The 16,860-nt window shown below is 44.3% G+C and overlaps 1 protein-coding gene across 1 annotated transcript; it reads left to right on the forward strand.

Annotated features, from left to right (window-relative positions):
* Positions 1-207: 207 nt before the first annotated feature.
* On the forward strand, positions 208-11,167 carry LOC309677418 (uncharacterized protein; the record flags this gene model as incomplete). The annotated part of the gene is made up of 8 exons (XM_082490215.1): positions 208-256; positions 4,257-4,601; positions 5,743-6,168; positions 7,106-7,195; positions 9,887-9,942; positions 10,583-10,664; positions 10,818-10,912; positions 11,144-11,167. 8 exons carry the CDS (start codon positions 208-210, stop codon positions 11,165-11,167), a joined length of 1,167 nt encoding a protein of 388 aa, XP_082346341.1.
* Between the last annotated feature and the right edge of the window lie 5,693 nt (positions 11,168-16,860).

Below are 16,860 nucleotides of genomic sequence, written 5' to 3' on the forward strand. Positions count from 1 at the left end.
TCAAAGTGAGGGCGCACCAACACCGAGCAGGAAATCACCTCTTTTGACTGGATTCTGTCCGGAAGCGTAGGAAAGAAGCAGTTGCAGTACATAAAGTCTGGAAATGGAGAAATGAGACTTCAGTGGGGCTCACTCAGCATCTCCGGAAAGCATAAGACATAGTTTTCTCTCCTTCCACTTGCTGCCCTGGAGTCTCCGTCAGCTAAAATGTCCCATTTTGTGCTGTTTCACTGGATTATGATACAGATCTTTATAGGTGAGTCTCACCTGCTTTTTGTGTGCTTGCTGAGAAAACAAAAATTTTGTAAAATTAAAAGCAGCAACACTTGTTTTGTGAAAACAAAACAGTGGAAAATGTCATAATTGTATACAGATCTTCAAAAGTTTTCTTAACTTACTGAGCTAATACCGATCGAGACTATTTTTTTTTTTTTTCCTTTTTAAAAATGTATGTGGTTTCCTCTGTGTGTATAGGCTGGTTAATTCCCCTGTCCCCCCAGATTATCTGATTTCTTTACTACTGTTAAGTGTGTATTGCTGGCTTTGCTTCTTCATCTGTCTCTCTACCACGCTACAGTGCTGACACAGCACAAGCTAGGGAATTGAAATATTGGCAGATTAATGAATGTATATACGTGATAAAGAGAGGATTTTCTGAAACTCTGAGGGCTGTCTGCTGATATGAACTGAGTACGGGAAAGCGTGGCTGAAGATTCCTCTCCTTTTTCTCCCGTGTTCAGTTCATCCATCTAAAATCTGAATCCTGAAAAAGACAGAAGTCAAAGAAGAGTATCTTGGGAGCCTAGGTCTTGCGGGCATGGTTGGTATCGGCTGCATTGCTGCATGCGCATTTAGGCATCAGCAATGCAGTTTCCAAATTGCCGGAGGTGGCTCAGAAATGTGGGTTCACCAGCTTTCAGTGGGGCGTGAGCTCCTAATGGGAGCTGGGCTTTTAAATCACTTAGGCATTTCAGCAAATTCTGTCTCAGGTGACTAAATATCAATTAACTCACCTCTGCCGGGATGAAATATTACGTATAACATCTACAGCAACTGTGATGTTCTTAAATTGATCTGAAAAGTAGTGGAAAAGTTTGGTCAGCGGGAAGATACATGGAGGGGCAAGAGGCGATTCGTGCCCCGTTGAGGCAAGGTAACCACCTCCACAGTGTCTGCTGCATGAATGGAGCTTCACCGGCACTTTGTTGTAGCCCAGGGAATTCTTTAATATTTTTTTTTTTTGCCAGTCTCAGCAGAAGAAACAGGAAAGCTCTTTCCTTGCCATATCTTCAGCCTCAAAATAAATACTTGCCTCCATTTGGTCTTATTTTCACTTTCTTATATGCTGATCTACAGAAGGATGAGAATGACCTTTTGTCACCTTCTCTGTAACTCGGCTCAGTGCTGAGAATGGGTAGTCTTGAGACTCAGGAAACCAGCAGAGTGGGCAGTCAAATGCTTCTTTTCTGTTTATCAGTCATTTTCTCTGCAATTTCATCAGTACGGAAGCTTCAAGAAGAAATAAATAATAAAAAAAAAGGGGTTGATAAGGAAAAGATGCCAAGAATCTTCTACAAAGAAGGAAAATTATTCCAGAAACAGATCAAGAAAAAAAATTCTTTTTCAACCAGCCGTCTTGGCTGAAGGATATATGTCTTTGTCCGTCGATGACCAGCCTATGGGAGAAGAGACCACTACAACAGCAACTACTGGAGTTACTGCTTAATACCAATTGTCACTGAGGATCGGTTCAAGAGAGACTGTATATAAATATGTGTATATCTGTATGATCTGAACAATTATGAATACTCCTTTCTATTTTGGAAGATGTATTTAACATCTGGAGTCCACGTCTCTCTTACTTGGATGAAGGACTTAGAGGGGCAAACCTCACTGACTTCAGCAGGACTACCCAGGCACAGCTGAAGCTCAGGCTGCCCTGGGTCAACTCTGGATGCCGAGGAGGGTCACTGCCATGGACAGGGGTAGGATTCCTCTCACAGTAAGACTAGGGTGTCACAATATAACAGCCTCAGGAACCTCTTAATTTCAAGACATGTTTCAAAGTCCTATTTACTATGTCTTTTGGAAGAGGCTGCAACTGAGAAGGAAGTTATTGAGTCCTTGCAGAGGTTCGTACTGTTGAACCAAGGCTGTTGCAGTGTTGAAGCTTTCCATACCAACCTCCAATGCAGGCAGATGTTAGCAACATTAACTTCACAAAAATTAAAAGAGGATTTGAAACTGCAAAACCTGTAAATTTCTTGCACCAATAGTGGGAAACTGCACTGGAGACACCCTGCTGCCTTGTGTCTTCCCTCTTCTATTTATTTATTTATTTATTTATTTATTTATTTATTTATTTAATAAGCTCAGGGCTCTGTTTTCAAAGAGAAGAGCAGGCTAATTTTCACTTTTTAAGGGGTCACTTAATGAAGCTGCTTTTGTGCTGTGCAGACATAAGAGCGGAAGATAAGCGCATTTCTCCTCAAGCAGCAGTGACCATAACTCCAGGAATAGTTGAAACTGGTCTTGAACACACATTTGTGTTGGGGTGGCTTGAAAATATGTGTTAACCCGCTCAGCGACTAACCCCCTGCTCCCCTAGGGATACTTTCAAGATTGACTGGATGAACTGTTTTGTTGTGTTGTCACTGAAAGAGGCTGTTTTCTCTGTTTCGCTGTAACAAGGCAAATGACCCTACACTTTCCAAGGACTAAAACAAGCTGCCATCTTGCAAAGCCCTATCCTGTATGCAGGAATTCATTTTTTTGGCACATCCTACCTTCATTTCCCTGCAAAAGCTTCTGCCCTTCACACCATATTGCATGTTGTTTTGTCTGCCTCTACTCTTTTAGCATTTGGAGCTGTGGAAACCTGAATGAGTTGGCTTATCTTGCCAATGGGATAAGCAATAATGAAGCCGAAATGTCATCCCAATAACAAGTCGTGAGGCAGCCTGCCACAGACTAAAACCTCACCTGGGGAATAGTCCATTAAAGACAAAACAAAAGAGACATGGACACAGTTGGAAGCATCTGTTTGCTATCTGGGAGTCATGCCAAAAAGAAAAGGCATTCAAACAGCTGGCAAAATAGAAATGTTTGGCAAACCAGGGCCAAAGCTGGTGATAATAGCAGCAACTGCTGTAAGTCTTTTTTGGGGTAAGCAAGCTGGCCATGAGACATCAGATCTGCGGGACGATCCTCTTGCTGCAGGAGAGGACCAGATCTGGATGCTCCCGAGGTCCCTCCATTCCGGCTCCACCATATGTAAATAATAACATGGGGGGGAAAGGCAACGAGGTAAGAGGACTGACACAGGCTAGATGAACGTAAACCAGAAAAGATTTATTCCTTTATGGGAACCCTTTTTTGTATAGTGCCTTTTATGAAGAAGAAATCCCGTTTAGGGCAATCTGGGAACTGCATCGACAGTTAAAAAGGAAAAATATGTAGCAAAGATTCAAACCAGATACTAAGGTGGGTATTGGGGGTGAACACCAAATAGACCTGGTTGTTACGAGTAAGAGCACAAGGAAAACATGCATATGCTCTTTTTAACGTCAGTATAACACTAGCAGTTAAAGCTTCTATGTACACAGTACTCTGCAAGGTAAGTGGGATAGCTGACAGGACTTGCTCAGAAACAGAAAAAGCAGTGCACTTTCTGAGAACAGGTTCCATAGACATACCCCACTGCTCTGCCAGCTTAATTAGGCCCTAATTTCACCCATGAATAGGTATTTTGGACACTGCTACTGAAACTGTCAGTGGAAGGCAACTATGACAGCATTTCCTTTTTGAAGGAGACGATGGTGGACTGAGAAAACCAGGTGTATTTCACACTAGGTTCTGAACAGCTTTCAGAGTCCCTTAGGAGAGGAGATGGGATGGGAGCAGAGTTCCCAAATTCCATTTGCACAGGTCTAGTCTGCGCCCAGGCTGCCAGCAACAGACCTCGGCCTCACTCACCACGTGTTTGATGCGAGTGATATATTTGGTGAGCAGCCCTCCGGCAGCTGGCCGAGGCCAGAGCATGGAGCCCTCCAGCGCCAGCAGCAAGTCAACACCTGCCAGCTCCCGGCTGTCACCCCTTGTGCCCCGGGACATTAGCTGCCACCGGCTCCTGGGGAGGGTTACCTAAGGGGATCCTGCAGGCAGGAGCGTTTCTTTTCCTGCCTCATTGTGTTGCACAGGTAGAGTCACGCATGGGAGACTGCCAACGCTCACCTTTCCTTGTTCTTCCTTGACAGCCCACACTGCATCCGAAGCTGTTGTCAGAGGAGTAATAGGGCAAGCTGTTCACTTGCCTTGCTTCTACCAGGTGGCACGACATAAGGATATCTCCGATATGTGCTGGGGCAGAGGCCCGTGTCCAAATTCAAAGTGCAATAACAAAATTTTGCACACCACTGGGAATAGGGTGACGTTCAGAAAATCACAGCGATACAATCTCCAGGGCTATATTTCCTATGGAGATGTGTCTCTCACAATTGCGAAAGTGAAGGCAGAAGATGCCGGCATATACTGCTGCCGCATAGAGATCCCAGGTTGGTTCAACGACATCAAACAGAACATGCGGCTGGAGGTGGTCAGAGGTGAGTTTGGGGACCTTTGTGATACAGCCACCAAGTAGAAACCTCTCACTGGATAGGAGTTTAAAATTGGAGTTTATGTGTGCTTTTTTGGTTTGTTTGTTTGTTTGTTTTGGCAAAAAGTGTTTTGCCTAAATCATGTAGTTTTCAAGGGAGGTCTGCAACCAGTTGCCAATTTGAATCACATTCAATAAGCAGTTATGATGAGAAAATAGTAATTTTACCCTTCTTTTGCCTTTCAAATGAAGTATTTAATTGCTCATTGTGAGCTATATTTGCCGTTTTAAAAGATGACAGAATTAAAAAAGGGATTTATCATTTGAAGAGCCCTTGGAATGAAATTCAGCTTTTCATTTGGGGTTCACCCCAACACCAAAAAGGCTTTCATTTGGTTCATGTCATACGCAGACCGATGTGTTTAGAAATTTTGCCTCAGAGTTTTGAAGGACTTTTCCCCCTTCCTATTATTTTGCTAAGCTGCAGGATAAAGTAAGGGTCTTACAAAGTCAAGAAGAGGCTGAAAAGCATTGCAAAGCACAGAAAAAAAGATGGTACCCACCCTCTACACTACAGAAAGACAAATTTTTTTCTGACTTTTACAGGGTGTTCAGGAGTGCAATGGTGCTGATGTACAAAGCACTCTCATACACCTGTTGTAAGTGATATAACAGGAGAGTGGGGGAAAATTGCGGCAATCCCATGTCAATTCCTGAGCTTGAGGGCAACAGAGTTCATAAAAAAGGTCCAGTTGAAAAGATTAGCAAGAAGATTGGAGCTGAAAATCAAGCTATTTTATTTATTTTATTTTTATGAGGACATTGAAAAGCAAAATTACAAAGTTTGCAAGTTTTTGGGTTCTACCACTCAAGGCTCTTCCATTTCTGTAAGAGTGTCTAGGAGGAGATGTTTGAGACCTACCCCCCACCCCCCCCAAAAAAAAAAAAAAAAAGAAAGCAAATCTGTAAATCTGGGAATTGCTCTGGCTGGGACATGTTTTCTGCTTTTAAAATAGTGACTCTTCCACCTTCATTCTCAGTATTTTAGCAGCTAGATAATTTTCATTCATTTCTGGGTTGGCTTTCCTCAGGGTCGGTTGTGAATGCACTGATCTAGCTTTTCTCTTGGCTACGATTTTTCCATGCAGCCCCTCCAGTGAAGACAACCACCACGAGAAAGGCTCCCGTTACCCCTAGGCGTTTTAGAAAAACAACTTTTGTTCCCCAACCAACCTCTGATCATCAAACAACAGCAGAGACTGCTGTCCTCCTGACAACTGTCTTCCCCGAAGCAACAAGTGCAACCACTGATCATCAAACAACAGCAGAGACTGCTGTCCTCCTGACAACCACTGTCCCCGAAGCTACAACTGCAACCACCAAGTCTCCAGCAGGAATTACACCAGAGACCACTGCTCCCCCAACATTTGCCGTGACAACAAATGATATTTTTCCAGAAACTATGGTGACAACTAGTGCTCCCCCAGATTTTTCAACTGGTTTCCAAGCAGCTGACACAAGGACTGAGGATGATGCCATGTTCTGCCCAACAGAGTCTGTCCCTCTTCCTGGAGGTACAAAGGGTAACCAGCACCAATCCTTTCTTTTTTCTGTGTAGCGGAGATGGTCTGTGTTAGCCTGACTCTGGCATCGTAGAGACTCTCCAAATACTTATATTTGTATCATCTGGGAAGTTTTCTCTGAGACACTATAGGTATGCCTCAGTAGGTTCAAGGAGACACAGGTCAAATGTTGTGGATGATGCCAAACTGGGATGAATGGCCAAAGTAGCAGAGGGTTGGGCTTGCATTCAGAGGAGTTTTAGCAGGCTGGAGAAATAATGTGACAGAAACCTCATGAAGTACAACAGAAATAAATGCAAAGTCCTGTACCTGGGATGGAGTGGGAGAGATTCACTCAACTACACACTGATTTTTTTCTTGATTTGGTAAAGATAATTGAAATGGTCTGCTGAAAAGGTTAGTTTAAAGCATGTTCTGCTTGAGCAACAGTCAGTGAAAATTCGAAACATACTTAAAATTGAGTACTTATGTTGTCATCCCATATGAAGGCTGCTGCTATTATTAATATTTGGTTGATCAGAGTGACCTATTATCTTCCTAACCATTCCTAGGTTGCTCTTTATCCACATCAGTGATGACTTTTCCACAGATTGATGTCTGCACACAAGGCTGGTTTTTGTACATTTTTGGGATCTTTCTGACCTGAACCTCTTAGGACAGCTTTTCTGTACCGTATCTTGTCTTCCAGCCAGTTAAACTTGGCAACAATTAATTACATCCACAGCTGAACAGTTTAAACATCTAACCACTGCTCATGTTAGTAAAGTACATCAGTTACCTGGGTAGGGTGAGCTGCAGACATGAAAACTGAGGTGCAGATTTTCACCTCTTATTTTCAGATGCAGGACCGTGCAAGAGGTTTTGAATGCCACATGAAGGCCCTCCTAATCAGTGATCTTTACGAGCATTACTTTTTACTTTGTTTCAGTGACTACAGAATTCCCAAGTACACTTCCGACTGCAGAGGGAACTAAAAGTGCTGACACTTCTCTCATGGCGGAAGACGTGCCAACTGCAGGTGAGGAGGATAATGTTGCACAGTCAGAAGTTGCACATTCAGAGAAATGAAGAAGTTGTCATAAACAAAAGTACTGACTATTCTTAAGAGCGTACCAAACATGTACTGATAGCTATTCATTGCATCTGGAAGTTAAGAGGTATCTGGGGTCCCCACAGAAATTGTTTGTAATCAGGATGTAACACCTGAGAAAAAAATGTCTTTAAGCCTCCAAAGGAAGTAGATTTTGAGTCACTCACTACTGTTGGGTATCTCAGGACTGAGAGAAGTTAAGAACTGGTCTTTGTCACCATCCAAGCTGAGTTCTCAGCTATCTGATTTGTCATCACTGTGAGTTCATTGAGCTTTCAATTTTAAATCCTCCCTGAGTGTTGTGAGCCTTGAAACTCACTGAATATTCAGCCAGATGAGGCTGCAGGCTCAGCTCTCCAGCGCTCAACGTGTGTTCTTGGTCATGATGGAAAGCAGCAGGCGATTACCACAACTGTCAGTCATTCCTTCAAGGGAAAAGGAACTGGTATGCAAAATCAAATCATATCTAAGAAATGAACAAACTTACATGAAGTTTGCACTTCATGTCTCTCAGTCAAGTGTAAAAGTGGAATGGCTGAAGTTATTCGTGTGTGATAGTCTGCCCACCAGATGCCCTCAAATGAGGACTTAAAAAAAGAAAAGCTAAAATTCAAGGATGACACGTCATATTTGGCTGGTAAGAGAGTTCTTTTGGTTTCAACTAGTGCCAAGGATCTCTTCATTCTTAAAAACACAGTATTTAGATTTTTGCAGGTCTTATTTGCTAGACCTAGGGACTTACAGCACAAACAGAATTTAGGAAACTGTTCCTTAATGCCCCTGGAGAGGGCTCACAGAAGAGAATAAACAGGTCTCTTGGGCATTTGTGAGGGTTTCTCACCCCTGTCTCACTTGTCATCTTTTTGATATAGTTCTGGATAATGCCCGTATTCTGCCATTGCCAACAGGGAGTCACTGTAAAAAGGGTCTTACCTCTGGGATTCTGGGGGCAACTTAAGTTGTGCCCGTGGGCTAGAGAGCCACCGCAAAAGCAGTAACAGCAGAAAACCCACCATGCTTATGTGAGTCACGTACACTCCCACCCATGCAAACACTTGTGTCGTGCTATTTCCGAGAGCCAAACTGTCATAATGTGTGAAAATGCTGCAGCATAATTGAGCACTGTCTAGTAAGAGCCATAAGCCAAGTTAAGTTCGTCACTCAGTCTCCTTTTACTCTGTGAAGTAACGCACTTAATGGACCAACTTCAGCCTCATTGGAATGCAAGGGAAGGCTAATTTGTTGCTGAACTCTGTATTGATGTTAGCACAGTGGCTGGGAGAGAAACCCGTAGCTGAGAGAGAGCTACAGTTGCAGGCGTGTGAGCTACCAGTGCCCTGTCCGTGTCTTTGATATAATGCAAGCACAGTAGTTGCTACATGGAGACAAATCAACTCAGCTCGGGGAGAGAGCTGATCAGAAGTGAGAAATTTGGGGGCGATTAGCTTACTCACTGAATAATATACCCTGATTTTTTTTTTTTTAAAAAAGCAATTTTTTTTTTTTTTTAATGGGCTTATTTGTCACTGTTTGATATCCCCACCATCATGTGACATTCTGGGTGTCTCATGCATATAAAGTTTCCTTTGGCTGCGGTCTTGGGCACCGCAAGCACGTTACTTGTACGTGCCCCAACAAATGACTCATCTGGTCCCTGGTACATTTTGCTCTGATGGAGACTTTACCGTTGTTGTCTCGTCAAATATTTGAAAGCACTACTCATCACAGTCTTTCTATACATTAAGGTATGACCTAAGGCATAGGAGCTTTCCTGTCATAGGCTGTACGCTGAAGTTTTGATTCACTAAGTGGAGTGACTCCTCTGTTTTTAAGGTGCTGCTAAACATTGGGAGCTTCCTGTGACAAATCAAGTGCTCCAAATACTTAAATACTTCAGTATTTTGTAGCATGCGGTCATGACGAGCCAAGGCCCAAGCCTGGATTGACTTTTTGTGACTTTAAATTCACTAACAAAAGTAAGGGAGTAGGATCATAAGATAACAGCAGAAAAGCTTGCTGCAAGAGTTCTTAAGGATTCATTTAGTTCATCCCTATTTCCAAAGCTTAGAAAACTAGAACTGAATTATTCTTAATATCCCTAGATAGAAAAAAAATGCATCATCCTCATAGAGCTTTCTTAAATCTGTGGTAAGTTGTCTGAACATAAAGATGTTTCCTGTGGTTCAGTCTAATGCAGCTTTCAAAAATTGCAATCACACATAAGTCTGACCACAATTAAACCAAGGCAGTTCCTCCACTTGGACTTGTACCCTGTTTACTGCCCCTGCCCTCTACGACATCTTGTCGTGTTTACAGAAGTGAAAACTCCTTCGCAGCAGACAAGTTTCTACTGTCTTGCTTCACGGGCTATCCCCGGGAAGCCTTCTCTTTCCTTGATGAAGACTGATGTTTCCCAATGACTGCCTGATATACCACTTGTGGCGGAAACAGATTGTTCCCTTTTGGTTGCAAGGTGTTTTATTTTTCCTACTTAGGGCTAGATTTTGTCCTCGTTCCCTGAGAGTTCATTACTCCTTGACTAAAGCAGTGACAACCACAGCAGCCCTCACTCCTTCAGGTGACTGTGCCAGTAATAATTTCAATCCCTTTTGTTTTCAGGGATTTCAGCAAGTTCAGACGGCAAGGCTGAGGAGCATGAAGATAATGGAGATAAGGTAAAACTTCCTCTAAGTTTCAGGAGTGTTTAACTAGAAGCCAGAAGGACAGCAGGACATGCTAGTGATTTTCAGTGTATTCATACTAAAGGGACAGTGTTTGCAAACAGTAGCTTGAACTTTTGTTTAGAAGCTCAGGAACGATCTAGGCATCTTCCCAGTGGATAGAGGCAAAGCCTGTGGCCATCCCATCTGGCTTGGACACTTCAGGAAAACCTCATCCCCTTGACAGCCCTGTCAGACAGGCAGAGGTAGCACGCTTGGGGTGTGACCAGGCAAAAGATAACTTAGGAGGGTTGTTAAGCTTCCCTGTCCCTAATTAAGAGAAGGATGAGGGCAACTAAGCTCCTACTTCAGACACCTTATTAAGAAGTTCATGTTAAGTGGGATGAATCTAGGCTCAAATGCTTCAGAAGAAGATTTATTACACACTTAAAAGGTAATTCATGTTGTTTATCATGATCAACCTGATGTGTCTTCTCCGTACTTTGTACTGGCAAGCTCAGAAAGGCGTTGCAAACTCCAGCCCAGTGCAGACATTTCAGAGCTCTTAGCCACCAGGGCAACCGGCTCCTGCGTGCGTAGGTCTGAAGTAAACGTGCTTCTAAAGCCTTTTCAGTTGTTCTCTTCTCCCTTCCAGTTTCCCAGCTATGCCATTCTCATCGCCTGTCTCATAGCGGTGTCCATTGTTCTCATATTGACACTCTCGTTGTTTTGGAAACGTAAGTATCCGTAAGCACATCATAGATCGATGTTTCTAACACTGGCCTAGTGCAGATGTCCTTCTGTGTCTCTGGTTAATCTTCTGGTAAATCTGCCATGGCCCCTGTGACAGCACTCTGTTCATTTTATGGGGATTGCTGTCCTTACTCCAGGACTGTGTCACCAGGAGGAGACCAGGGAGCATGAGTTGGTGGGGATGCAGCGGGAGGAAGCCTGTGCAAAGAACCTGTTCACTCACTTGTTGCAGGTCTGGCTCATCTTGTTGGCTCTTGCTCTATAGTAAAGTGGTCCCGTAGTTTCCTGAAATTGCTCCTGACAGACATTTGTGTAACTTCAATTGGAATGAGATCCTTTCTTTCCTGCTTAGCCCACAGAAATTTAGCAACTTGCTATCTTTGCTTCTGAACTTGTTTGACAGATTCATTAGAATTATAGATTGCTTTTTGCCACTGTGACATTAATATTATTTTGCTTCTAGGTAAACACACAAAGAAGTTTATGATAAAAAGGTAATCCATTTTGTAATTTCCTATTAAAAGTTCCAATGTAATTTTTCTTAGAGGCAGGAAGGAATTGGCCACTGATTGTAATGGGTATAGTATTGGCTTGTGGTGCTGACTACCGAAATTGTATTACGAGCAAGCTTCAGATAACTTCACCCCAGAAAATCAAACAGCGGTTCCTGGATACTGCTTCTATGCGGCAATGAACAGACATCCGGAGCCCTGGAGAACTTTAGCAACTGGTACTTACTGCTATGTGGTGACCCCAGCTCAGCAAAATACTTAATCTGCTTTATTCTGTGATCAAATACCGGGGCATGACCCTGGTGAGCTTATTTTAAAGAAATTAAGAGATAAATGGTTATGATGATCAACTAGCAAAATGATTGCTCAGAAAGGGATCAGGGATTTATGGACAGTCCTCCATGGGGTGGCAATTCATGCCAATACGCAACGAATGGGCCCCACGAAGGGCACACTGCAGCTGTGTGGCAAGCCAAGCTTTTCACCACTAGGTAAACCTTACAGCTCTCATGGGGCCACTGCACCTCTCACACACTCCTTGGGTCACACTGAAGTATCTGAGGTGATCACTGAGGCAATTGTTTTGAGGCAGATATGAAATATGGGAGTATGATGAGTCACCCTGTGCAGGTGTAACTGGTAAGTTCATGTCTTCTGACTTACCTTGAAAAAAGGGATTTTCTCTAGACAAATCATGAGGTAGTTCAGGGAAGTATCATCCCTTTGCCAAAGACCAATAATTTTGCAATGGCAGATGGTCCACCACTGCATGTCCCACCTAGGAGATAAGGATTGGGGGCCAAGGAGGGACTCTTTTCTGAATCCCATGGTGGTTACCCTACAGCTGTCACTGTAAAGTCTGAACAGCCCTTTCCTATCCATTAGGAAAATGCAAGCAATTCTTTCTCTGGTGTAAAAAGTAGGCATTACACCGCTGAAGTCAGTGGACTCGGTAGCTTCTGGTCTCTGTTTCAATGGGAATTTGTCAACATTACAAATAAGAAAGGATGCTCTGAAGCAGCAATGTGCTTTTACCCCATCCATATTGATCTATGATTCTCACTACAGTCTTGGACCAGCGGAAGACCTGGAAAAAGTTTTCAGTGGCACTGAAGGAGAAAACAGCATTTTTTCCCTGTGAAGACCTCCTACATCATCTGTGGATGTCATGGAAATATAAAGGACCTGTTTCGTGCTGCATTGAGAGATGCTTATGAGCCCTTAAAATATCAGTGGGTGAAAACCAAAGGCCAAAGCTTCAACTGTGAAAATTTAAAATCTTTGTGCAAATTTTGCCATGTCACCTTTAAAGCTCATTGCATAAAGAAGCTTCTTTGAGAAGGTGCCTTATGCATTATTCATAGGTGTTCCTGGCATCTGCATTCTTACTAATACCATGTTACAGAATTGAATTTGGTTTTCTCTATTTTTACTAAAGCTCTTCCTCGAATACAATTTATACTCTGAGGAATAGAAGAAAGAATAACTAACATGGAATGTTGACTAACTACAAATTGCCAAAAAAAAAAAAAGACTTAAAAAATCAGGAAATACAGTTCTTATTGCTTTTATATAATCAAGAGAAAAATTAAGCCGCAAGAATGCTGCGAGTATAAATCAAAAATGCAGATTACTTAATGGGTACCAACGCTGCCTGTGATTCAGCATGTTTGAATGACCCTTGGAGACTATATTAATAAACTTTGTAATTTACTGCTAGCAATTGTATTTTTTTGTGCCACATCTTAAGGCATTTGAACAGGAGTTAGTTATTCCCCACGTGTTGAAATGACTGGTGTGCTGCCTCAGATCTCCAAAGAAGTACTGCAGTATTTCCAGAGGTGGGAAAATGCCCAGAAGACCAACCTGCAGGGAAATTTTTCTATACTGCCCTGACAACCCCCCATACCACTCATTTGTAAATCCATCTGTCCCCCATCAATGTGCATAGGGGATCCCCAGTGGTTTGTTTGGAGTTGCCTTTTGGTCCTCATGACAACGACCTGCAAAATGCAGCAAGTCTCATGGTGGAGTCTGTTTGGCAATGGATGCTTCATTTAGGGTCCCAGCACCAGTCACAGAGTAGCATAGTGCTGGCAGGCTGGGTTTTCTACAGATGAGACTGGCATGCCCAGTTTCACCAGTGCAGCCCATTTATCTTTTAGAGAAGTTGCAGGTGAGAAGCACAACACAAAGCACAGCCACATCTTGGAAACTTGGCCATCCCTTCAGGTGCCCACAGGAGGTGGGTGAAGCCACTTCCATGTTTCTGAGCAGCATAGGCAAAACCCCTGTGTTCTCCAGGGAAAGGCTCTGGGGACACTGAAAACAGGAAGAAGACGAGATGAAGGGTGGCATTCACCTGCTGCTGCTTCTACTGGGAACAGAAGGGCTGTGGGGGAGAACAGTGCTGCTGCTGGGGACAGAATTTGTCCCCAGTCCTTCTCTGCAGCAACAAGCTGTCCCCACATTCCTACCCCACCCTCAGGGGCACTGGCAGGACCTGCCATCCCTTTTGCCAGGACTTTGGCACCGCAGAGTTAGCAAGCAGGCTGTGGCTGTTCAGCTGCTCAGACATATCCCTGTGTTGCGCTTGGAGATAATCCTGAGGATGGGGATGGTTTGGACACTGTGGGCTGCACGGGCATGTGTGTGGTTAGTACAGGGGTACAGCCCAGCTCCATGCTGTGGACCTTGGCTGGCCCCAGGGTGCCTGAGAAAGAGGCAGGGCTGCTGGCAGCACAGAGCAATCCAGGGAAATCCAAAATCCTCCCTGTTACCCTCAAGCCCTGTAAATGCTGCGCTAATGATAGCTCTGCAGCACTAACCTTGTCTTCTACTCAACGGGGAAAAGTGGAGCCTTCAAGTGGCTGCGAGGCGGGTGGGCGATGCACGGCAGGGCAAAGCCCCTCATTTCACCGCACGAATCGCACCCTTTCTGAGGGGGCTTTTGCTTGTGTTTCAGTTGGGTTGAGATCTAGGCTTTAGAAACCAGACTGAGTTGGTACCCAGCCTGGGGGCATTAGTGAAGTGGGACTGGCCATGGAGGCTGGGGGATCACCTATGGGCTACACTGCAGAGCTTTTGTGTACCTCATTGGGGTCTTCACCAACTCTGCTGCGGTGACTACAGGAACAGCATGGGAGGAGGTTTTAATCCACAACACTGATTGTTATCTCCTTTGCCTGGAGCTCACCAGTCCCTGCTTTGGCAACTCTGGGCAACGACAACTTGAAGTAAGAGCACACTGTGGAAACAGCATTCGATCGGAAGACAACATTGTGTCGCAGCTCTGGACTTCCCCGCTACTCGTGCTCAGGGCTGCGGTGAGACTTTTTTGACTTTACAGCATCTTCTCACAGGCCATGAATTAGGGGGAGGCAGGGGAAGTTCCTCTTTGCATTCCCTCTCGGTCTCGCCGGGGTTCAGCGCCCTGCTGTGCACCCTGGTCTAGCCGCGTTGTGGGAGGCAGAAGAAAGTCCCCGAGCAGAGGCTGTGGCCCGCAGGCCCCCAGGTTGGGTTTGCTCAGCTGAGACCCGTGTCTGTCCCGCGCCGGTTAATGCGGCTGCTGCTACCCCAACGCACAGCACGTGCTGAGCCCCCCGGGGCCTGGGCCTGACACTGCTTCTGGCCACGAATCCCACACAAATCTGTAAGGAATAAAAAGGGAAAAAAGAGCCAAACAGTTTTGATGTATCCCTTTAAAAGAAAAAAAAAAAAAACAAAAACAAAACACCAAACCAAAAAACCCCTCCCTCCCCCCCCCAGGTAAACCTGCTAATTAAGCCAGCAATATCTTAACTGCAACTTCCAATTGGCAGGGCTGGGCCAATCCTTTTGCTCTTATTAGTTAGCTCTGCACTAATGACTTCCTCAGAGCGGGGCTGTCTCTCGCTGGGGGAGGTTCTGGTGCATTTGCAGTGGTGCTGGCTGGACTTGAAGGCCCTGCTTTGGGGAGTTGCACAAGGGCAGAAGAAATAGGAGCCAACAAAGTGAGTTTGATCTGGTCAGCCATGTGGAAAGACAGCCCAGAAATGCTGGAGGGAAGCTCTAAGTGTAACTTATGTCACTGAGCTTTTTTTGTGTATCTTTTTATCCACCCCAATTACTGAGGCTGAGGTTTGGGTTTAGAGTGGTGATTGGAAGCAAGGAATGTGGGTTATATTTAAATGAAAATACATTGAAGTAATTTCTGAGGAACTGACCCTGGCTGTCAGTGCGTTCAGTGAAAAGTTAAAGGCAGCCTTTTAAAATGTAGCTGGAGGAAAAAGAAATGCTGTTTTCCAAAAGCAACAGAAGCCCCACAATGCAGTTTCTGCGTCTAGTGAAGAAAAACTGGATGAAAGCAGCAGGTTTTTAGAAAGAAAAGACTGTCAGAGAATATGTCTTTGGCATCTGGCAACGTTAGTCTTTATTTTTAAGACTTTTGCCTCACAAGGCAAAGAAGTGGTGCACTCGAGTAAACATAAAGCACTGCAGCCCAGAAAACCCTCCAGTAAGCAGCTTAAAGCCATACGCAGCGTTTTAGCTGCAAAGCCTCACAGGGGCCAGTGCTTCAGACTGGGAAAACTTGGACAAAAGGCATCCGGGCCCCTGGCAGCGCCGCAGGGCTCGTGGTGGTGTGTTGTGGGGTGTGGGTTTCCTCCAGAGTTGTTGGCCATTGACCTTGCTGAAGACCCTACAAGGTCTGCCCATGTGTGCCTTCACCCTGCCCTCACTGGCCTGCTGTACCTCCCCAAGAGCTGCCAATGGGCAAAGCCATTGACTTTAAGGCTGCCGTGCGTTTCCCAAAAAATTCCAGTTCCCCCCAGACATTGCCTCTCACCGCCTCGCACCCTGCCAAGCGCTAGGACCTGAAATCACCCAGGTTTAACACCTCCCCCCGGTGCCCTGAGCTGCTGAAGTTATCGCAGTGATTATGGGCTTGCACTGGGAGCCTGTGGGTAGAGCGAAGCGGGTTTTAATTTGTTCAGAGTCTATGTCAAGTCTAAATGGTGTTATATCTGGGGAGGCTGGCTCTGCTCCGTGGAGCAAGGTGGTTAATTAATGAAGGATTTAGCTTTTGGTCCAAGTGATAATTTTCACTGGACTCCGGTACTTTGTGGACGATTGTCTGTATCAAAATGACCGATTAAATTGGGTAAAGGAGGTCTGACGTGAAGAGATAATGACTGAACTACCCGATTAGGATGGAGGAGGTACAGAAAAGCAATTAAAAAGGGGGATCTGAATATTTTGAGACATGGGATTGGCTAATGAGAAAACAGGAGGAAATACTGAAAAAAAAAAAAAAAAAGGCAAGTGCTGACTTAGGAATACAAATCCTTTAAAGAGAAACCAGAGGAATGAATTAAATATCATTTTGAGATTAATAAGAGACCTCTCTTAATAGACTTTATTGGAGCTGACTGCTCTGATGCTCCCTTTCCATCTCAGCAGCACATTTCATTATGTTTCCAGGTTTGTTTCTTAGCCTTAATGTGCTTTTCTAGGCATTTTTTAAGGTTAATATAAATAAATCTCTGGGTTCCAAAGGTGGAATTTAATTGGAGCTTAAGAAGAAGCAAGCAGAAGGGAAGAATGTGGCTGAGTACATAGGAAATTAGAAATAAGAATAAATAGCATCATGGGACTTGGGGAAAGAGCAGAGATAACCGCACAGTGTGAG

Source organism: Vanellus vanellus (assembly GCF_965231255.1).
Source record: "Vanellus vanellus genome assembly, chromosome: 13".
Lineage (NCBI taxonomy): Eukaryota > Metazoa > Chordata > Aves > Charadriiformes > Charadriidae > Vanellus > Vanellus vanellus.